At 41.6% G+C, this 24780-nt stretch overlaps 1 protein-coding gene across 1 annotated transcript in view; it reads left to right on the forward strand.

Moving 5' to 3' along the window:
- kcnh3 (potassium voltage-gated channel, subfamily H (eag-related), member 3) overlaps positions 1 to 24780 on the forward strand; it is a 134144-nt gene that overhangs the window by 73627 nt on the left and 35737 nt on the right. The window contains exon 2 of the mRNA XM_061053657.1: positions 15509 to 15742. Coding sequence (XP_060909640.1) covers positions 15509 to 15742 — 234 coding nt within the window. The remainder of the gene's footprint in view (positions 1 to 15508; positions 15743 to 24780) is intronic.

The raw sequence follows: 24780 nt of genomic DNA on the forward strand, positions 1-24780 counted from the left end.
CACACGAGAGCTGATATTCTCTCATTTGTTCCTGAAGTCTGTGGATTCAGGTGTCATCTTGAGTCACAGCTGTATGTTTGCTCCACTGAAGTTCAAGCTCCTCGCCTTTAATCCCCCACTTTGTTTAATCTGGAAATACACTTCAGAAAGAGCAGCAGAGATCCTCATCTTTATAATCTGCTGCAGCAGTAAACCAAGGTGCCCAATGCTCCACTTCTTAAAGGGCATCGGAGGACAAAAAGGACACACACACACACACAACCCCCAGCATTACCACATTTCAAAGCTGCTATCCAGGGTCCCTTCAAAGGCACTTTGAAAGGGACCCTGATTAACGGACAGGCTATAACTAGCATCTAGCTACAGACCTCAAAACACACACGCTGAAAGAAAACTCGCCATAGGAAATTGCAGGTCTGGCTGTAAATATGATTGACTCTGCACTCACATAATTTCCTATCGTGCACTCTGGAATATATGTTTCACCTGTATGTATAACGTCTGTTTTTTAGGGTCTCAAAGAGGGAAAAGAAGGTTTCAACTGACACTTCCTGTGTGGTTTCCAAAGTCAACAATGTGCAGTTTCTGTGCAGCTGTGTAGCTCTTTTAGTAACATCTGTTTTCACCGTGCGGAGTTTGCAATCCTACTACGGTAAAGATAGTACAGATACTACCGTACAGATAAAGCATTTCAAACCTGACCGGGCTCTTCATCAGGAGCTGTGAAGCAGTCTTTGTGCATCATACCATGTTGTTTTTTACGACTCAGCACTAGATGTGTGTGTTTGCTGAATTTGTCTGGACTTATTTTTCCCACACGGCTCTCTAACCTTAAAAACTCCAAACTGAATTCAAAAGGAAACAAAAAATGGTCCCTGAATATGTCCAATAATGATCTTTCCAGCACCTGATGAATAGACCAGTCGGGCTGGAAACGCTGTGTTCTTTAATGCATATAGTAAATCAATAAGAATCTCTTTGGGAGACATGTGTTGCGAGTCTTTGTGCATTAGCTCCCTGGGGATCGACTCACTTTTAGAGTGATTGAGAGTGAGTGATACATGTTATCCATAGTTAGGAGTGTAGCTGACCTGATTGACAGGTGGGCGCGGTGTAACGGTTTGTCAGGAGGCTGACGTCACTCAGGCTTCAAACATTAATATCTACAGTCTATGTTTTTAATCTTAATATTTAGACTTCCTGTGTTTTTATGATTCGATGTTTCAAAATTTTCCCTCCCGATCATGAAGAGCACTGAAGTGTGACGGCTCTCGTGCTGATCAGTGCAGCGAGTACAGAGATCAGAAACGCAGAGAGGAATGAGAAGAATGAAAAAGAGCATCAGAGGGATGATGAAAGCCTGGCGTTAAAAGGGAACCAGAAAGGGAATAAAATGTTTGTCTGCGTGCTGTATGTGAGCAGAATGAAGCTTCTCGCCGTGAATGAGTGAGACGAGAGCTCGAGCTTTCAAATGCTGCCGGCAAGGTCAACATCACAGCACCTGTTTCATGTGCAGAGACAGTCGACACACACTGGACGGGCCCGTTTCAGCTGAACTCGGGTCAGCTGCTGGCCTGTCTCTGAGCAGAATACAATGTCTTATCCCTACAACGTGATGCATTATTGATTTCCAAAGGGACACGGATGATTTCATTCAGGGGTAACCTTCAGAGGAAGGATTTATCTGTATTACAGGGATTCTGCATTTTGCTCAAAAACGGCCTCTGTCCACTGCAAGAACAGCCGAATTACAAACCACTTACAGTTTGTACTTGTTACTAATATACTAACAGGTATACAAGTGTAACAGGTGTGTAACTGCAGCTGTGCACTTTGTAAAGTTTTAAATCATCAGAGAGATCATTCACATGTTTGATTTTTCAAACTGTGATTGGTTTCAATCCAATCACAGTTCAGCTTTTTTCGTTCCCTTTAACAACTACTCTTGATGCTGCTGTCTGAATTTTATTCTCCCAAGTTTGAAATCACAAATAACCAATCCTGCATCGTGACAAGAGCAGCAATGACGGAGTGATAGAAACCGTGCTGCGGTCCTCACCGGGGATTTCAGCCCTCCAGATTCCCCGGTGACATCCCCGCTTCTAACCAGGAATATAAACTCAATCATTATTCTCTGGATTTCAATGTGCTGCAGCAACTTCTGTCCACCTTTTTCCTTCTCCTCTCTATCTTACAAAAAGGTAGACACGTCAAAGATGTATTCTTGCTCTCTCTTGACCTCCACCAGTTTCTCCTCCTTTTGCATGATACAGGAGGAGAAGCGCAGGTAACGATCGCCATGTTTACTGTGTTTCCAGCTCCCTGATTGGTGCTGGCGAGATTACTCTTATTGGTTGTGACTGGACTCAAGATGAAGTTAAATAAGACATGACCACACTGACCGATACCAAGACATACCTGAGACCAGCGTGCTCCAAGACGGAGACAAGACCAAGACATTTAGGGATCAAGACTGAGTCAGGACCAAGACAGGGCGAGACGGAGAGGAGAGAGACATATCAATAAAAAAATCATCATCTTGTGTGCAGGGGCGTGTCAATCACTTACACCATAAAATAGGGAGTGTTGCTGCCATGCCGGGGAAAATATCAAACTACAAATTAATTGAAGTGATTCATTTTATTAGAAAGGGGCGTTTACCTTCTAATCACAGTGAAAGATATCCGATCAGTGGTGGTCTTTACCGGTCTTGATTTAAAATCCGGAGGCCGCCCAGTCTGAGACCGAGACAAGACCGAGTAGAAAAACTTTTGATTCTGAGACGAGACCTTCAAGAAGTAGTCTGGAGACCAAGACTGAACTCGAGTACTACGACACTAAGTCATTGTCCACAGAGGGAAATGTGTCTTTGACTCTGTCCTGCAGTTTCAAGAGGTTGCCCGAAAGACCTGTGATAATATTCAACTTTTTTTGGTTTTACTGTAACGCCAAGACGGGAAAAAGACGGCCTTAAAACAGCTCAGTGGTTAGGTGATAGGCCAGCTTCAGCTTTCTGACCATTGTGCACCAAACGACTGAGATCACAGGCGTGCGCCCCCACTCGAGCAAAACTCTCATGATTTTATTTGGACTTTGGAAATGTGTCCGTGATTAAATCTCTTGACAAGCCGTTAGGTGTTCGGGCCAGCGTCAGCGTGAGTGATCTCCTTCTTTCAGGGTGTGTGAAGCCAGATAACTGAAAGATATCCTGGGAATGTTTAATCGGCTTCCTAGAGGCCTCTGGTGTGAGCGCTTCAGCATCTTGTCCTGATTGTTGTTTTGCATTCTTTCCTTCAGAGAATAAAAATATCTGTCGTTAAGATTGTGTAATCCCACAGTTTTAAAATCAGTGAATAATTGAAAACACTAGTAGTGTGCAGGAGGCATAATAATCAAATAGCCTCGAGCATCTTTTCTCCGTCTGCTTTCTGTCATCTGTGTGTGCTGTCAGTTATCGCTCACCAGTCCTCTTTGCTCTCATCCCCTCGTATTGACTCGCTCTGTCGCTGTCGATGCATCTTTGTCTGTCTTGACAGGATCTCAAGTCGCGTTCTCTGCACACATCAGAAACCCCTCAGCAGTGTGTCAGTTCACTGTTTCACTCACATATTTTTAAAGGATCGTCACTTCTAAGAGCATAAAAGGCTGTTTTTTATGACTCAGATGTTGATGAGAATTTATAAATGAAGTTTCAATCGAGCAGAAAAACTCCTTTTAAAGTGACAGCCGTGTTTATTCTGTCCATTCCCTTTGAGAATATTATTCACTCCACTTCAACTTCTGGAATAAAGTCACCCATCATTCTGACTGCTCCTGTATAATGCTTACTGTTCCTTTGTTTCCTTAAAGGAGCAATATGTAACTCTGACCCCTAGTGTTTAAAATGGGTACTGCAGTCCAAATTCTAAACATTGTAGAGAGCTGTCTCCCCCCGCCCCCTCCTCTCTAGAGTTGATTCTCACACAGGTTGCCATGTGGTGGACACTGAAGCTCCAGTGTTTAGCCAGCTCTGCATCGGTCTGTAAACCTTTCTGTGTTCTAACCTCTCTCCATTTTTCAAAAGCATCTCCAATATTGTTCCTAGTTTGAGCACGTTTCTGCTCGTGGAGTTTATTAGAAACATGCAGAGGCTTTTTAGGTCGGGTACAATCACTTCTATCTGAACCAGCTCTCTTGCCCGCTTCCATCGCTGCCACACCTGTTGGTTTGACCTGATAACTGCTCTCTTATCTAGCAAACTGAGGGGCGTCCAAAACGCGGGGTGGGGGTGCCTTAAAACCGCCTACCTTCTCTGGTCCAAACAAATCCAGAGCATTCAGGACCAGAATCTAAAGTTAGAAGGAGGACATACTGGCTGCTGCATTGTTGTCAGAGAAGCCAGCACTTCAACATAGCATGCTTCCTTAATGTCTGATCATATAGTAAGGTACCTTTATCATTTCACTCACTACACATCTCACTGATTAGACCTTTAAGGAAAGTAATGGCGTCTTCTCTAAGATATAAAACAGTGTGTGCCGGCCGTTTGATCCTTATCTAGTTGAAATGTAAATTGATTGGAAATGGCGTGAGGGCAGATATTGAGTTAAACTTAAATGTTGAAATCGGCGGATTTGATTGACATAAAAGCCCTCGAGCGAGTGAGGCGCTAAACTCCAAACCACCCGGAGCATTTCGGCTTCACATGTACAACTGTGTGTTCACAGTGTGTGTGTGTGTGTTCACAGTGTGTGTGTGTGTGTGTGTGTGTGTGTGTGTGTGTGTGTGTGTAAGATGGGAATCAGAGTGCAGCGACAAATTTCAGTAACAAAAAAAAGCACTTCTTTTCTCTGAATGCTTTTTCTTGTTCTTGGTTTTCTTTTCTTCTACTATTTCTCCATCTTGTTCTATCCTCCTCCTCCTCTTCCTCTTCTTCATGTTTTTCTTTTTGTCCTTCTTCTCCTCCTCTTCACTTCCTTGTTGTTTCCCTCCTCCTCATCTGTCCTGTGTCCTTCCTCTTCTCCACCTTTTTAGAATGTTCTTGATCTCTACTTCCTCTCGCCCTTTTCTACTCCATCTTTTCTTCTTTTATTTCTTTATGTTTCTGTCCTCCGTCTGTTTCTACTTTTGAAACTTATTTTCCTCCACCTCCACCTCCTCCTCCTCCTTCTTCTTCTTCTTCTTCTTCTTCTTCTTGTCTTCCCTTTATTGTTGACAACCCCCCCGACACATCTAATTGTGTAAGCCTTTTAAAATGTGTTGTTCTCTTTCTTTTACATTTGCATCTTCGGTCTCATGTGGAGCCTTCCAGCTGCTGTGTAATCCAATCACACGTCAGGGGGGTGGAGGAATTATCCAATCACAATTTAGTCAGCCCCGTTAATCCAATAAAAGAGCCGCTCAATAATCAATACAAGCATCATAAGCATCCTCCACACTTCTCCGTCTCGCTCACAAACACTCACTCACATACCGTACATACACACACACACACACACACACACACACACTGTCCGATGCTGTAATAATCTCAAGTAGTTGCCCAGTGTGTTCGATTATTCATCAAGGCTGTACAGCTGCCTCGCCTTCAGGCGTGTTTGCAGGGTTGATCCCTCGGCGTCCGTCTCTCCTTCTCCTGCTGCACAAACACACAAATACTGCCCGGAAATTACAGTAATAACTAGTGCGGCAAATATCAACAGTTCATCATGTGCATAACTAACAGAGGCTACAGTCCAGTGCTCGGCGCCATTACAGTTTTTTTTCGATTGCTATGCCATTTTTTTTCAATACTTTTAACAGTTTTCCTAAACTCTTAACACACTAACACACGAAAACACACAATAGGCAAAACAGTTAATTTCATGCTCAAAAGCACCCATTGTAAACTAAACTCTGACACTCATTTTCAAAATACAATAATACACAAACACAACACACAATGTCCACCAAAACACTGCAAACATGTCTCAAAATCAAAAAATCTTCCAAAACACGAACACATGTTGTCTTCCAACAGGAACATTTAGTCAATCACATCACAATGTCATAAAAAACACTAACATCAGATGGAATAACAGAAGCCGCGTTACTTTACATGTGTCAGGTCTGCCCTTATACAATAGAGTATAATGTATTGATCATAGATTGTGTTTAGCACTGCATTTTCTTTTGAAGCCTCTCTACATTTCTGTTTTGTTGGGTTAAGTAAATGCATGTATTTTGTTTCTTTTTCTGCAGGAAATCAAAACAAGACCCATATCAGAGTAGCTTTATAAGGTACGGTTTATGAAAAAAAGAAGACAGAGACAGAATTGCTGCAGTAAAGGTTTTATAACATTGTCAGCAATCACCATGTTGATAATGGCAAGTTCCTGTTCTTCATCTAGGTGCTTTCCTCTGCTCCCTCAGGGAGGTAGACATTGAATCCTTAGAGAGACAAAATACAGTTACATATTAGAAACCGGAGGCTTACAGTAACTGTAATACAAGGTAAAAATGATTTACACTTTGCAGCAGGATAAGCCATTATACAATATCTTACCTGTTGGTTTCTTGAAAAATCTGGACAATGGATGCCACTGTGTCCCGTCCAAAATTTGGCTGTACTCGTTCACCAGCCATTCAGGAAAAATATTGAATATTGTATTGAAACAGGAAACAAGAGGAAGAGGGAGATGGAGATGAACGCTGGTTGGAGGGCCCCTCGATTACTTTTTGCAAAGGGCCCCAACAGACTCTAGAATCTCCACTGACAATCACACACCGAGTTGGAGGACCAAGAGCAAAAATGTCATTTAGTCTTCCGTTCTGGTAGGTGGCTGTAAATAGGAGAGTTTTGATTTGAGAGTTTTAGCGGACCTGCCATTCTGTTCCAGATGAACGGAGCATAAAAACAGAAAATCTCTCCTCTCCATTTTGAGAGATAAACAGTTGGACCCGTTCCGTTTGATCCACGTTTGGTTTGGATTCGTCTGATCGGTGTGCGTTCAGGAACATTTTACGACATAGTCCCAACACTTGAACGTTCAGAGTGTTTTGATTGGTGCGCCAACATGAAGAAAACAGCAGACAGCAAAGCTGAAAAGAAAGAAGAGTGAGAGAGGCGGAGAAACAGTGGAAAGAACAGTTTCCTAATCATTTACTCTGACAGTAAAGTAATCATTCAGAGTGTTGGGAGCGTCTGAGAAAACAGTAGAGACAGTTTTATGTGATCGTATCTGGGGAAAAAAAGATTGAGCTGTCATCTTTTGAGACACCCTGCTTGACTTTGGAGGCACCGGAGGATGTTCGTTCGTCAGCAATTACCCCTCCTGGCACTAAAAGCTGTTAACACGGGCCGCTGCCTCATGAAAGAATACAAAAAATCAATCAATCAAACTTTATTTATAAAGCACCTTCAAGACAAATTCGATCTCAGTTAAAAGTGCTTCCCAAAAGTAGTAGGAAAATCATTTAGAGACTAATGCACAGTCTTGTCCTGGCAGCAGAAACGGCTCTCGAGTAGAATACAAACACATTTTTTTTGAAGGAGTAGTATGTAACTCCTATTTTAGAATAGGTGTAATGTGAGCTCTCCTTCCCGCCTCTGTCAGCACTCGTACAGTAGAGTTTTGTATTTAATGTAGCTGGTTTATTGTTTTTTTGAGGTCGACCAGAGAAGAGAGCCTGCTGGTTATAAAAGTGTGTATTTGTGTCCTTGTGACTGCTTTTTGAAAATGCCACACAGTTAGTGTGTTCTTAGTTTGTGTAGAGAGGGCTGTGCCATTGTAAAGTCTGAGAGTAAAAGCTGCGCCGACAGGAAAGAAATGGAAAAGACGTAGCGTTAAGAGCTTTGAATGACAGGATAAAGGACGTACAGTCATGGCTGCTCACTGACTCGTTGAGGCAGACAAAGAGAAAGAACAAGAGAGTTGTTCAGACTGTTCGTAATGTCCCTTTAACTTCCTTCTGAGAAATGGAGATCTGTGAAATGCTGAACAAAGATTGAGTGATGGTGGGGCGGCAAATGGGCGGCATATAATGGGCCTTAAGTAAGGATTCAGACTACTTGTTGTTCTTTCATGGAGGTGAGATTTATAAAAAGGTGTAGATGTGGAGTCTCAGGCTGATCTTGGATGACCTGAAAGTGGATTTGGCGGCAGGATTGTGAGAGATGTCCTGTTTTTTGTTTGGAGTCTGAGGAGTTTTGACCAATTGCATATTAGTGGGCTTTACTGCATGCAGGACAAACCGACTGTATGGAGAGCAGAGGCGAACATGTGATCAAAACTATTAAATATCAGCGATTAAAAGCGATTTAGAGAATCGTCGTGTGACAGCCCATAGTTGAATGAAAAGTGGTATTTTCTTTGATGCAACACCAACATGCTGTGTGACATTTTACACATCAATATATCATAAATGAAGTCTATCCTGTGTAAATGTGTCTCTGAGTCATGACTGTCTACAATGAGTGAGAAGCTCGAGTCCCGCTGGCTGTGTTGTTGTCAGAGCCGTGTTTACATGGACGGGACGGCCGGCTCCTCCCCTTGTGTATAAAAGCTGTTTTAGTCAAGGACTAGAGAGAAGAAGAAGAAGAACATACTCACTGATTATTTGGATGTCATGTAAGCGTTTTTAGATCACGTTCATTCTGTGTCAGTTTATGTGCAATGTGAAGCTACGAGCTAACTAAAGAGCGCTAACATTAGCATGCCAACACAACAATGCAGGACACGGGCAGCAGCTCGAGCAATTTTGTCCGCTGCTTGCGCTTAATGTTGCTTAATTATGGTGTGTTCTAATTGATAACTTCACCGTGTGAGCTTGCGTGTAGAGGGGTTGGAGGTGTGTCTCTGGAGGAGAGCGGAGGCTTCAGTATGGAGGAGGTGTGGCCTAACAGCAGTTTGTTTTGGTTTCATGCTGGAGCTCAAGGGTGACATCTACTGGATCAAAAAGTCGCACATTCTTCCACTAAAGAAAGAAAATGTTGAATGTTCCAGGAAGGAAGATGGTCCGCTTGCTGTTAAAACGTTTTCCTTTACAAACAAGATAAAATCATGGTTAGAATCCCAGGCTTCACATCACTCTTACTATAAATTGTCTGAGGGCAACCAAATAGAAGAAATCCTTTTCACTTCATCGTCATCACTGAATCACATCACTTTTTTTTTTTTGTTTGTTCCATAAAGCATCTAGAAGCTGGTAACATTTAGCATCCTAGCCATCAGCTCCCTACTGTTGTTAGGAAGCTGTTTGTTCTCTGAGCACCTCGGCTCTCTGGATGAATTCGTTGGAATTTCTCCCGAAGAGAAGTCACACTAATGTTTGCGCAGCAGCTGCAGAAAGTGATGCCATATGGAAACTTCACATCTGAGTTATCTCTGTCGGTCGAGGGTTTCGTGATGGTTGCACGGGGGGGGGAACAAGAGGAAGCCAAACACAAACCTTGGGGTGATATTGTGTTCGTGTGGACATGCTGCAGAAAGTGTAACTACCCGTCAGAACTTTCGGTGCTCTGTTGGTGGGAAAGTCCAATTTCCTGTTGCAGAGGGCTCAATCCTCCTGAGCTTGCCGTTATTATCAGGGTGATAGAACAGATCTAAGTCCAACAAACACCCTCCTGATGTTTGTTATTTTTCGAGGTGAGCGAGAGCTGAGTCGAGGGCAGCAGAGACGGCGTCCTGTGTGGATCTGTTGGCAGGAAGATTCAGACTGGTGGGGGGTCTGGACGGGCTGCTGGGATTTAGTCTTTGATGTGCAGAAGAACCAGCTTCTCAAAGCACTTCATAACAAACACAGTGTGAGCCGCGGGGCGGTTTTTGGCAGTGCTGGTGAGTAAGTGACAACCCTGGAAGAGCTGCGTGCTTTTACTCCTGCCATAGGGTGAACTTTTAATCCCATCACAGTCATGCACACGCACACGCACACTCACATAAATATATGAATAAAATGTAATATTCTTCCAAGCTTTATGTATTGCATTGCCCCGGTCTCTGATCCAGGAGAAATCTTTACTCCACTGTGGTTTGTACCCAGAGAAATTCAAGGAAGGGATTCCAATATAAATTCATAACACACACTTTACTGCCTGTAAAGCCGTACACTTCACGAGTCTGAGACATATGCGCGCAGGATGTACAGGAAACCACACGTGCACATGGCAGCAATTAGCATGTCATTTGTAAACATGGCACATAGGATGTTATGTACAGTACAGGCAAAACAATCGAAGGAGCAGCACAGTGAGTCCTGAGCATTTTGAACAGGAACAGAACATTTGCATCAGTGCAGTAAAAGTAACGCAGCAGCAATCCAGACGTAGCCTTTTTAACACCGCTGAAAAAAGAGAACAATAGCAGACATACCTGAGGGGGCTTAACCGGGGCTAGACAGATTTGTGATGGGGCTATAGCGCCCCCTGGCCCCGGTGTAGCACCATGCTTGCTCCAGGATTAGAAATAGTGATATAAGGATTTCCTGAAAAGTCAGTGAAGGATTTCCATCCATCCATTATCCATACTGCTTTTCGGGGTCGCTGGAGGCTGGAGTCAATCCCAGCTGTCATTGGGCGAGAGGCGGGTTACACCTTGGCTGGTCGCAAGCCAATCACAGGGCTGACATATAGAGACAGACAACCAGCCACGCTCACAATCACACCTACGGACAATTTAGAGTCACCAATCAACCTAATGAGCATATCTTTGGACAATGGGAGGAAGCAGGTGTACCCTGAATATCTGACAGGGATTCGAACCAGGAACCTTTTCGCTGCAATCAGGAGAAATGAATTCCAGAAGCATAGCTGCTAAAAAAGTGGGCAGTCACTGAGCTCTATAAAGTGTTATAGGGATTTCTTTAAAAACAGCATTCTCGTTGCTGACGAGGTCACTCTAAAGGTGTAAAGTTTATGGTCAAGTATGCCAAGATTGTTGCAATCTGTGTTGGATTGTATTGGTGTTATCATGACGTGCACAGTAAAGTGGTATGAATGACTCACTCGCGTCGATGTTCTGATTTCAGCACAGACTCCTGCTGTTGCTCAGGAAACAGAAAAGGCAGCAAATAAATCCAATTCTTTCTGTCCCTCTGGTGCTTGACTTTCCTCTGTCTTCCTCTGTTCAGTGAGACTCTCTGAATTAAAAGTAAATCAAACTATTGGGCAAGAGCAAAGGAGCTCTTCCTCTGTGTTGTTTCCATTCTGCGATCCCTCTGAAAAATCTACTCTGGATGAACCCAAATCAAACCAAAAGTCAATTAAGCTGAAACAAGCCCTTGAAGAGATGAGAATCTGAAGAACCCGCAGGTCAGTGGGTATCACTTCTCAATGCAGATACCAGATGTTGACAACTTTAATAAGAAATGTGACTTATCTAATAAATAAATATGTTTCAATGAATGATTGCAGAGTCATAATCTGAATCTGTTTAGCTAAAGTGAATGATTTTAGTTCATGCTTTGACGGCCCTCACGACACATCCTCGCTTTGCTATACTCAAGCAAATGTTAGTCCTAAGTATATGAATGATGTGCAACTATATATCTGTGCTGAAGGCATATTTATACATGATTACTGGTATGCAGGGTTCAACCTATATGTTGGTAAGTGCTGTTTGACCGGCTGTTAGAAGCATTTCAAAGGTACTAATAATACATGATTATGGGCCTTTCAATGGTCAGGTAATGTCAGGAGCAGGTGCGCTCGGATTTTCTTTATAAACTGACATTAAACAGGATAGAGTCAGATTCAGTAATGGGAGCTATTTTACCAGTCTTTAAAGGTGACATATTCTCCTCCTCTTCAACCAGTGTAAATAAGTCTCAGAGTTCCTCAAAACATGTGTGTGAAGTTTCTTGTTCTAAATCCACTCTGATCCTGTATTTGATCATGTCTATAAACCCCTCTATTTCAGCCCTGCTCAGAACAGGCTGTTTCTGTGTCTGTACCTTTAAATGTAAATGAGCTGTGTCTGACCACGCCCCCTCTCTGGAAGGGCTTGGGTGTCTCTGGCTTTCTTGCTCTGTGTCCTATTGTTTACGGTGAGAAGGCAGACTCAGAGGGCAGAACAAACACCTAGCTGTGGGAGTGTCACCCACCTGGGGGAGGGGTTACTGCCCTTTGTGATGTCATGAAGGGAAAATCTCCAAACGGCCTGTTTGAGCACACTTTTTCTGAAAAGTGGAGCAGGCAAAAGACGGAGAGGATGAACTTTTCTCATCATTGGGGGGTTTGTAGACAGACTAGAGACACATATTAGTGTTAGAGAAAAATGGTGAAGTAAAGATTACATCATTTGTGACCTTTAAAAAATCAAAGTGATTTATTTCAATCTGATAATATAGCCTCTTACATCAACAAGGAGACAAGTAAAACACATTCACTGATGTTATTCTTGCGCACAAGGTAAGATCCAGCACTTTTTACTTGTTACTATAGTAGCAGGCAGCCTTCTTTGAACTCACAGAAAGTGACCGAACTGAGAGAGATTCATTAAAGCAAACTGACACAGAAAAGTCGAAGAAGACGGGAAGACAGCAGCAGAATGAAACCGAGCAGTACTGACAAGAACGATCACAGGAGATGAGGTTGAACCTGTGTTAAACAACCACACCTGTTACACAGATAGAGGTGAGGGCTGACAGTGACAGGAGGGTGGAGACAGGAACATGGGAATCTAAATGCATCCGAGGGTTCGTTAAGACAAGACGAACATGAACGTCTGTCATGGCAGCAGAAATTTAGACAAAGACAGAATCAAAATCAAATAGATCATTTCAGAAAGCTGTCGTTTTAAACGTGGTGAACCAAAGCAACCTTTGTTCTCTAGTTGCTATCACACTAAGTTATTCCCCCAACATTTATGCAAAATTCTGTGTAGAGAAAGCCCGATGTATCTTATTCTGTTGTTACATGCAGCTCATTGTCATATTTTTGTTTCAATCCCAGTGGTGTGTAAACGCACAGGTCTTTACACACATGCACAACCAGGACCTTTGAAATTGAGTAAATGGAGAGATGTCAGAGTGGGGGGCCGTGCGGTGTTTCAGTAGTTAGCACTGTTGCATCACAACGAGGAGGTTCCTGGTTTGAATCCCCGTCTGACAGGAGCCTCTCTGTGTGGAGTCTGCCTGTTCTCCCCGTGCATGTGTGGGTTCTCTCCGGGTACTCCGGCTTCCTCCCACAGTCCAAAGACATGCTCGCTAGGTTAACTGCTGACTCTAAATTGCCCGTAGGTGTGAATGTGAGTGCGTCTGTTTCTGTATGTCTGGCGACCAGTCCAGTGTTTGACCCCGCCTCTCGCCCAATAACAGCTGAGATCGGTTCCAGCCCCCCGCAACCCCGAACCGAAAAAGCGGTAAAGATCACAGGGTGTGCTCCTGAGCTGTTGGGGGGTTCAATGTCTTTCTCAGGAAATTGCCTCTCAAGCAACCAGACCAACTTCTTTTTTTTTAGACTGGCAAGTCTGCGACCCTCAGGTACCCAAAACAAGTCCCTATATTGCCTCACAGTCGCACTGGTTCTCATGTTCCTTTGTTTCAATAATCCTGGCCACTGTTTAGTTTCACATTCAGATAACAAGGTTTTCAGGAGACAGGACATGTAACAAAAGACGCTGCGGAAATCCAGGATTGCTGTCAAAGCCACAGAGTCCACCATCAATTTTTTTTGTGTAATTGGACATATTCACAGTATCGTAGAGCGGACGGGAAACAAGATACTGACGAGCACAAACAAAGATGAAGCAGCTTCATTACGTGAGCAGAGAATTGACTGGTTTCCCACTGGTTGCCTGGTATAAACTTTGGGTTGAGACAGCATGTTACCTTTTGTTGTTGTTTGTAATTACTGTGTGCAGCCTTCAGGAGCTTTTGTCTCTAAGCCTGATGTCTCCTGCCTGGGAGCATCTCCAGGCTCACAGGAGTGGATGACATCAGAGTTTCCCTCAGGGTGAACTGAGAGGAAGCATGACGACCCGCAGAGGAATCAGAAGAAGGGGCTCTCCTTTTTTTTCTGTTTTGTGTTTTCGTTGGTGTCACACATACAAAGCTCTGCCGCTCGCTCACTCTCCAGGGAGAGCAGGCGCGAGGATGTGTGTGAATGTCAGACTTACAGGACTAATTAGCTAATGAGAGGGATTATTTTGTGTCGTGATTGACTCCTCATAGTCCAAAATAAATACACACAAACATGTTTTCCTGCATTGATAGACGCACACATCCATCCATTTTGTTCTTATTTAGTCACAGAAAACATGTTTCCTTTCCCACTTTTCTCACTGATTTGTCTAACACTTGATTATGAGCTGTCTCTCTCTCTCTCTCACACACACACACACACACACACACACACACCTCACACGTCAGCCATTAAATATTAAACATGGGGTCCCGAGGGCCTTCAGATTGATGGATCAATGAGAACGCCAGCGCACAGAGTAATAAATAGTCCATTTTAGAGTGTTTCCACATCTACATGCCCGAGGCTATTAGTTGAGTATGCACTGGCTGAAATGATCCCCCTTAAACACACACACACACAAAAGCACAAACAAAAACACACACACCACCGATCAAGACCTGTGGATTTAGTTGTGTTTATAAAGCAGGTAAAGAGAGCAGCTTGTTCCTGCCTCTACATGAAACAGTTAATGCAGGAGGACTGCCACGACTTCTTGAAACCTCGATATATTTTGTGATAAATCTTGACCGTGTTTACGTCGTCCAATCAATCCTTGATTCTGATCTGCTGCGGCAAACCAGCAGCTGTGTTTACAGGAGTCTCTCTCACCTGCACCTACGTGATGAGCGTGTAGATATCTCCTTTTTCTAACTGGTTTTGTCAACAAATGTCTCGTATATGGACGGAAACAAAGGGGGAAAAAATGACAGGAAATCACTTTTCATGTTTTTCAATTTTAAAGAAAACTTCCCCTTTCTTCACCAGCAGTTTAAACCATCGCACACAGTGCAACATTGGCAGTGCACCTCAGTTTATACTTGCAAGGAGGCGGCTGTGACTCAGTGGCAGAGTCGGTCGCAACAGGAACGTCAGGGGTTCGATCCCAAGTTCCTGCAGCAACATGTCCGATGTGTCCTTGGGCAAGACTCTTAACCCCAAGTTGCTCCCTCTGCTTTAAGGCCAGCCGTGTATTAATGTGTATGAATGGATGAGTTACTTCTGGTGGACTCTTTACTCAGCAGCCTCTACCATCAGTGTGTGAATGTGTAGGTGTGACCTGCGGTGTAAAAACGATTTGATTAGTCAGAAGACTAGAAAATAAATATACAAGCTCAAGTCCATTTACCATTAACCAAGCTCAACCCTCTGGTTCTGATGTGTGATACGCTGTTGTTTCTGTCCTTATTAAAGTTTAAATGTTGAAGTATATCATTTGTATTGGTTTAATTTTCACCACAATCCTCTTTCAGGTTTGATTTATTCACCTCTAGGTCAGGTTCAAGTCACAACTTTAGTTACAGATCTGATTATTAGATTGATTGATCATACTGATCACTCTCTTGTTCCTCTCTCTCTCTCTTCTTTCAGACAGCAACTTTGTTCTGGGGAACGCCCAGGTGCAGTCGCTCTACCCCATCGTCTACTGCTCCGACGGCTTCTGTGAGCTCACGGGTTACGCCCGAGCTGAGCTCATGCAGAAGAGCTGTGCGTGTCACTTCCTGTACGGCCCGGAAACGAGCGACAAGCTAACGGCTCAGATCCAAGGAGCTCTGGACGAGAGAGGGGAGTTCAAGACCGAGCTGGTCTTCTACAAGAAGGAAGGTGAGGCTGCAGTAGAGTTCACCCTTTTTCTGTTCCAACTTTTGTCTGTGCAGAGCCGTGAAGATTACATTTGTATGCAGTGGAAACCAAATATTTGCAAAATTATTCTTCACCATGTTTAATACTCAAAATGAGGTTGCTCTCTGAAAAGGTTCCCTTGATCGGCTGTAGAAAAACGCTTTCAGTTTTTGCAAAAGTAGCCACTTAACGTTGCAGGAAGTTATTCAATTCAGCTCAATCTAAAACATGGACTCTTAATGGAGCCACAAGGGTCATTTCAAATTGAATTCTAATAGAATGGAGTGAAACTAGAATATTAGCAGATAGGCGTTTAGGTCGAGCATAAAGAGGACAGATTAGATGCAGCAGATATTTTTGATGGCAAGGTTACACTTTAAGTAGTAGTGTTGGCCGTAATAACTTGTGACTTCTTGACTTATAAAAGGATATATCAATCCAAGACGAGAAAAAGACAGCCTTGAAACTGTTCAGATTCTTTGACCACCTTACTACAAACGGCTGAGATCACAGGAGCGCGCCCCAACTCTGGAAACGCTCTCATGATTTCAGTCAGACTTAGTTAGAAATTTGTCTGTGACTTTTAAAATAGCTTGAAAAGTCGTTCGGTGTAAGGACAGCATAACTGTGTCCCTAAGCGCCCAGTTTTACGTCAGGTGAAAATTTCCCCTCTGGGACAATAAAGTCGGCTTTGAAGTTCACAACTAGCAAAAGCTGTGGGTAAATTCTAAAATAATAAATATCCGCAAGCGATTAATTAGGCGATTAACACTCCAAAGAAATAGACTTTCTCTGCCGAGCAGCTGATGAAAAAGTAGATTCAAAGAAAGTGACTGAGACAGCTGAGACACAAAGGCCACCAGACCCGTTCTTATAAAGAAACTCAAAAAGGCCGGGTCAGAAATGTGCAGCCCCAATAAATGACACTTAAGAGCTGCTGCAAATAGAAAGCAAGTCAAGTGGTGCTAATGTAGAATCACACACTCCTAACAGACACAAGAAAACACAGAGAGAAGCTCTCACTGTCTCTGATGGTGACACAATGAGTCAGGACACAGCGACTCGTCCACTCGAGGCCGGCATCGCTTTTTTTCTGCGTTTTGGCCTTTCAGACACAAATGATGTGTAGGTCACTGAAAACTCTCCTTTAGTAAAACTCCTTCCAGGGTGAAGATGTTCAGAAACTCTGTTTAAGGTGTTTCTGTGAAGACGAGGAAAACAGAGTTTAGTTCTTGAAACGTCTCCTTCACAGTTTCTCCTCCGTGTGATGTCATCGTGCGGCGCTGTCAATTTCTGTTGACATGAAATTAGTGCGATGGCAGATGTAACCAAACTAGCGCTGGTGCTAACGTTGCTAACTGAATTTTTTTACATGCTCACACATACATACACAGTTACTCTGCCACTATGTTGACCAGAGACGCCTGATTGGACGACTCTGTAAAATGGAATGGTCATTACAGAGGCATGGCGAGAATATTTTAGCATGTTATGGACATCGTTGTTGACTTGGCGCGCTCATGACAGCCGTTACGGTGCGTTTTATGTTTTCACGTGGACGTGGATGTTTTTGAGAACTAAGCGTGTGTGGACGGGATTATTTTTGAAATCGAGGTTGAAGAATTCCATTTAAAAAAAAATACCGCCTACGTGTGGACTCGGCCTCAAGGGAATATTTAAGTTTAACACACCTGGTCCAAATCAGGGTCAATGAGCCACACACACACACACCTGACACTGCACTGAGATGATTACCTCGCCACAGCGAACCCCCCCCCCCCCACACACACACACACACACACACACACACACACACACACACACACAGTTGGCTATGGGTTTATATGTACGCCTCAGCTGACTGAGTTTGTGTGCGTGTGAATGTATAAATGTGTAATGCATGAAATCTGAGCCCTGCATGTATTAAAGGATTGCATGTCTCTTTCATATAGGCTGCAGAGTTACAGCAGCTTTTATCTTTCAGAGGAGGCGTTACATGTTTCACCACCAATCAGTCCGCTGCACACTCCAGCTGTCAGTCAGGGAGGGAGAGATTTAAAAAGAAAGGGTGACTACACATAAAGCTCCATATGGATGCTGTTTCCTTTAGAGGGACGTAAAGGAAGAAGAAGAATGAGAAGAAGAACAAGATGAGATGTGCAAAGAGGAGAGAGTGGTGATGGCTGTGGAAGAGAACAACACAGGCATTCATTCATCTCTTTATTAATTATTGATGAATGAAAGCTGTGATTGTGATGAGAAGAAGGCGAGATGAACGAGGAGGTTAAGAGAATAAGGTCCATGATGAAAAGGAAAATAAAAGAGGTGAGAGTCGTGTTAAAGATGGAAGACGAGAAACAGGAAGGCAGACTTGGACACATCTGCTCCTTTAAGGTACTAGCCAATAAAAAAGAGTAACAGAGGCTTGTTGCTCAGAAAACAAACACACATGACATATAAGAAGTGTTTCAGGCTTTTATCAGCTCCCCGTGAGCTCACATTAACATGTGAGCTTTTCTCCAGGGGAGCGAGGAGAAGAACAAACACGTTTAGAACCGGTTTATTCTTCACGTCGTCGTAGCTCCCTCAGCAGAGCCTGCAGCCTGCGGCGTCATTTTTTAAACTACATAATGTATTCAAACGAACCGATGAATATACAGGAACAACCGGGAATGATATTAACACTTTTGGATTTGGATTTATTGTCCCTGAGGGGCAATTTGGTTTGCAACAGAGGTCCATACAGTCAATACATCCATAAAAACAGCACAATGACATAAATACATAGCCTACATATAAAACATAACTACCATGGATATCACCATGATGGACGTGAGTGAGATAAGGGACAAAAGACCAAAAGTCCATAGTAAAAGAGTACAGGCAACAATACAGCTTATTTAAAAACCCAACAGCTGATGGAACAAACGACCTCAGGTATCTATTTGAATTTGACCTCCTTACATAAGTGAACCTCCGCCCTGTCGGCAGATGTCTAAACTCTGCATGCAGGGGGTGCTGAGGGTCTTCCAAGATGGCCTTTGCCTTTCGAGTGGCTCTTACTTGAAAAAAAATGTCCAAGATCATTCAAGTCAACTCCAACTATCTTTCTGCAAAGTTTAACAATATTTCCCAGCCTGTTTTTGTTAACGATGCTGAGGTTACCAAACCAGCAGATCATCACAAAAGTCAAAATGGACTCAATAAAAGATGAATAAAACATTTTCAGAAGAGATTTGTCAACATTAAAAATCCTTAGCTTTCTCAAGAAGAACAGTCTCTGAGGCGCCAGTGTTCGCATCAAAGTTCAGTTTTTCATCAAGGATGGTACCCAGGTATTTATACTGAGTCACTGTCTCTACAGCTGTGCCGTTAATAAGCGTCGGTGCTTTGTCAGGTGGATTTTTGCGAAAGTCGATCAGCATCTCTTTTGTTTTACAGACATTGAGATGCATGTAGGAGTCATTGCACTTACCGCCAACTTCCACATACTCTGTAATTGCCGAGCACTACGGCGCCGTTACCTGACACTCTCAATGCTACTGTTTTCAAAGCGAGCGCTGCGGTCCGTCTGTTTCAAATATGCTCCAAGTCTATTTTTGACGGCACCGCTGCTAACATGGGTCCAGCTGTACAGAATAGAACAACCCGGACAGGAAGTCAGACAAGAAAACGCACAGAGCTTCTGATGAATGAATATACTAAAAAAAGCTTTAGTATAATTGCAGTAACAGAAACATGGTTAAAGAATGGAGATTCGGATGAGGCTCAGATAGATGGATATGAGTTGTATTATACAAATAGAATAAATACAAAAGGTGGAGGGGTAGCTCTGTATATGAACTCAACTTTGAAATGTAAAATCGTTGGAAATATGACAACTGTTGTAAACAATATTATGGAACTAGTCACAGTGGAAATTATTAATGAAAAAGCCAAAAATATTATGATCAGTTGTGTGTATAGAACACCAGGCTCCTGTGTACTGTCCTTTACAGACAAAATAACAGAGTTGTTTGACAGTATCTATAATAAGAGTGTGTTTCTATGTGGGGACTTTATCATTGATATGGAAAATCCTAGTGGACTGAGAACATCAAGTGAATTCATCAACTCAATGCATAGTTTGAGTCGGTTTCCTATGATAAATAAACCAACAAGAATCACAGCGCAAAGTGCAACTGTAATTGACAATATTTTTACAAATATAACGGGGGGGGATAGTTGTGAGTGGGATCTTAATGACTGATATAAGTGATCATTTACCTGTCTTTACAGTTTATACTAACTATAAATGTAATAAAATGCAAATCCCTACAGAAACTAAAGGGAAGAAAAAGAAATAGATCACAAGAAGCTATACAAGCACTAAAAGATGACTTAAAAAACAGATGGGATGAGGTGTATGTAAGTGATGTTAATTCAGCTTATGATTCATTCATGAAATTATTGATAGAGTTGTATGAAAAAAACTGTAAAACAAGGTGTTTCACCAAGAAAAATGCAATTAACAAACCATGGATGACTAAAGGGCTACAAAATGCCTGCAAGAAAAAAAAATGTTTATATAGATGTTTTTTAAAATTAAGAATGAAAGAGGCAGAAAACAGATATAAGACATATACAAACAAATTAGTGTGGATAATTAGAAGGCAAAAAAATGAATACTATAGTGAGTAACTAAACAAAAATAGAAACAATATGAAGGCTACATGGGGGTAATAAACAGTGTAGTAAAGAAAGATAAAGTAAAATCAACTTTTCCGGAATACTTTGTGAAAGACGATATAGACATATGTGACACAAACAAAATAATAAATGAGTTCAATAATTACTTTGTAAATGTAGGTCCTTGTCTTGCAAAAAATATTCCAAAAAGAATGGAAGATAATGCAGATGGAAACACAATAAAAGATAACGTTAACAGCATTTTTCTTGGTAAAGTAGAAAAGGATGAAATACTGAAAATTGTAAAAGATTGTGCAAGTAAAGGATCAACTGACTGTGAAGATATGGACATGATATTAGTAAAGAATATAATTGATTTGGTTATTGAGCCATTAACATACATATGTAATTTGTCATTCTCAACGGGAGTATTTCCTGATGAGATGAAAACAGCCAAAGTGATTCCACTTTATAAAAATGGAGACAAACATATTTTCTCCAACTACAGACCAGTATCCTTGCTTCCACAGTTGTCAAAAATATTAGAGAAATTATTTGCAGCCAGATTGGACACATTTATAAACAAACATAATATTTTAAGCAGCCGTCAGTATGGATTTAGGACCAATCACTCCACATCAATGGCACTTATGGAATTAACTGAAGAAATATCCACTGCAATAGACAAGAAAAAGTATTTAGTAAGCATTTTTGTTGACCTCAAAAAAGCGTTTGACACCATAGATCATTCCTCACTTCTTAAAAAACTTAGCAAATACGGTATCAGAGGGGTGGCACATCAGTGAGTAGCAAGTTACTTAGAAAACAGGAAACAGTTCGTTCAGATAAATAATTTAAAATCTGATCTGTACAACATTCATTTTGGGGTACCTCAGGGGTCAGTCTTAGGACCAAAACTGTTTATTTTGTACATCAATGATTTTGTGAATGTATCCAAACTGCTCAAGTGTATTCTGTTTGCAGATGATACCACCTTATTTTATTCTGGGAATAACATATCACAGATGTTGGATGTGGTCAAAAATGAATTGAAGAAAATAAAAGAATGGTTTATTATAAATAAATTATCACTGAATCTTGAAAAAACAAATTTCATGATATTCAGTAATAGAGGGGAAAGCATTGATGCTTCAATTAATGTAGAAGGTATGGAAATTCAAAGAGTAAAGGAAACTAAGTTCTTAGGTGTCATGATTGATGAAAATTTGAACTGGAAGTCACATATAAATTATATAAAAATGAAAATATCAAAAGCACTTGCTCTGGTACACAAAGTTAAGGATTGATTAGATAATAAAGCATTGTACATTTTATATAACTCATTGATTCTTCCATATCTCACATACTGTGTTGAAGTATGGGGAAGTTCCTGTAAAACATTCACCCATTCAAATTTCATTTTGCAAAAAAGAGCCATAAGAATCATCAGTAGAAGTCGGTATAGAGATCCATCAAACCCGCTATTCATTCAGTTAAAGTTGTTGAAATTTCATGAATTAGTTGATTACAGTATTCTGCAAATTATGTTTAAAGCTAATCAGAAAACATTGCTAAAAAACATCCAAAACAGATTTGAAAAAAGGGAAAGCCGTTATAATTTAAAAGGAACACAGATCTTTAATAAACCGAGATTCAGAACCAAATTGAGGGAACGTTGTTTTACTGTGAAAGGAATCGGTTTATGGAACAATCTCAACAGAGAAACTAAAGAATCAAAATCAAACATGATATTTAAAAGAAAAATTAAAGCCAGTTTGTTGAATAAATATGTGGAAATATGTCAGTGAGATACTGTTTTGTTTTTTTCGTGATGCTGTAATAATAATTTATTGTGATATACTTTGTGCATAATGAATTGGTAAGGAGGACTTACAAGGGGGCTGCCAGTGGCTGTGTTTGCCTGCAGCCAATTTAATTTAAAATGTTTTTGAATTAAGTGTTCTGTTTTGTTTTAATTAATGTTTTGTAAAAGAAGGGCAGATATTATAAGATTAATCTTCTTTCTGCTCCTTTTCATTCTGTTCATTATGTTTGTTTGTTTTTGACAAATAAAATAAAATAAATAAAAATGTCAAAATAAAACACAATGAACAGACTCAGGAACATATTCTCTGTCACTTTATCAGCATTACATCAAAACAGGCACCGAACGACCACAAATCAACAAAAACCTACAGATCGTGTGTGTGTCTGGGTGTGTGTGTGTGTGTGTGTGTGTGTGTGTGTGTGTGTGTGTGTGTGTGTGTGTGTGTGTGTGTGTGTGTGTGTGTGTGTGTGTGTGTGTGTGTGTGTGTGTGTGTGTACTCCAGCTGTTTTTGTTTCCATTGTGTTTCAGTCAAAAGGGGACAAACCAGCCTCAGCATTGGTTTATGTTTTTAGTGATGCAATCCTCCCTCTTGTTTGAATGAATTATTTACAGCCATGATCTCCTGAGGGAACAGAATGTAAAGTGCAAAAGTCATCGACACACAAAGTCACGTATCAGAGATTACAGATGAGTAACAGAAAACAGGTTGAATTAACTGCCTTTATTCAGCAGTCAGCAGGAGGCATTGATTCATAACCTTAATTTAGGGACAAGGTATCCAGTATTTAACAAGTTTCTAATGGTCAACGGATGCCATGAAAAGAACTAAACAGTCTTTAAAGGTCACATATCCTCCTCCTCTTCAACCAGTTTAAATAAGTCTAAGAGCTCCCCAAAACATGTGTGTGAAGTTTCTTGTTCTAAATCCACTCTGATCCTGTATTTGATCATGCCTATAAACCCCTCTATTTCAGCCCTGCTCAGAACAGGTTGTTTCTGTGTCTGTACCTTTAAATGTAAATGAGCTGTGTCTGACCACGCCCCCTCTCTGGAAGGGCTTGGGTGTCTCGGGCTTTCTCGCTCCATGCCCTATTGTTTACGGTGAGAAGGCAGACTCAGAGGGCAGAACAAACACCTAGCTGTGGGAGTGTCACCCACCTGGGGGAGGGGCTACTGCCCTTTGTGATGTCATGAAGGGAAAATCTCCAAACGGCCTCTTTTCTGAAAAGTGGAGCAGGCAAAAGACGGAGAGGATGGACTTTTCTCATGATTGGGGAGTTTGTAGACAGACTAGAGACACATATTAGAGTTAGAGAAACAGAGGGAAGAGTATTCTGCATCATATGTGACCTTTAAATGACCTGAAACTTTTATGCCTGTGCAGCTGCAGTTGGATGAGTCTTCTTCCTCTGTGACATCGAGCTCCACAGTGGGACTTTTTATCCCACTTTGTGTGTTATAGTGGTTTTACTATGCCTCAGATCAGCTCACTGTAGTCTAAATCCTATTATACTGAGGATTTATAGCCTCATTATGTGTCCACTACTGCTACTGTGCAGTGCAAACTTGTTCACAATGTATTTCTCATGCTTACAGAATGACAACAAACTGACGCTTACAGCAGGTTCTTGAGGACAACTCCACTGTTCTTAACCTTCATGAATGAGTAACAAGTAACAAACTATTCAAACTATAGGACGGTCAGCATTAACTAGTTAATCACGATTAATCTCATGCTATTTTGTCCCTTCAGGCTCACCGTAGATAGTCGTCCTCAGTGTCTCCCTGTAGTCTCGGTGATGTAAAAGAAGAACACTGATGCATCTTTGAATGTCTCAATTCACTTTAACAAACTCTCAGACAGCTCAGCTGACGAGTCCAAAGTAATATCCACCTTATGACATCACACATTGACCTTTGTTACCGTTCCTTTGAGCTGTTTGACCTCACTTTGGGATCCCTAACCACTTCCTGTTTGCTTAACTTCCTGTCCTAACCTTCACTCTACAGGAAAGGCCTTACTTTATTTCAAAATAAAAACACACAGCTAGTAAATTAACGATTTTGAAAATGTGAGAGACTCCTCACATGACGACAAATCATGACCGATTTAACAGTTCAGTTTTTATAGTGTGTGGAGAGCAACTCATTTCACATTTGAAAAGCTACCCAAAAATATAAATAAATTATTTTACTGAAGAAAAAAGAAAACGCTTCTCAAACCAAGCTGCTCGTCAGACAGTTGATTTTGACCTTAAATCTTCTTTGCACAGTTTGGAACAAACATGTTCACAGATTCCTCTGATTTTAAAATGCTTTCTGCACTCCTCTTAACGATAAGATATTAACAAAATGGTTTCAAAGATGCATGTTTGGCTGTTGCAGCATATATGACCAGAGCCCGGATGATTCATTGGAAATGCAGCCCGGAGAATCTCATGTTTTCATGTTCTCTGTGGTGTTCTGCTTCCCAGTTGAGTCCTCCAGGAGCTTTAAAGGGAATCTATACATCCAGAAACCTCCC

Source organism: Labrus mixtus, chromosome 13 (assembly GCF_963584025.1).
Source record: "Labrus mixtus chromosome 13, fLabMix1.1, whole genome shotgun sequence".
Lineage (NCBI taxonomy): Eukaryota > Metazoa > Chordata > Actinopteri > Labriformes > Labridae > Labrus > Labrus mixtus.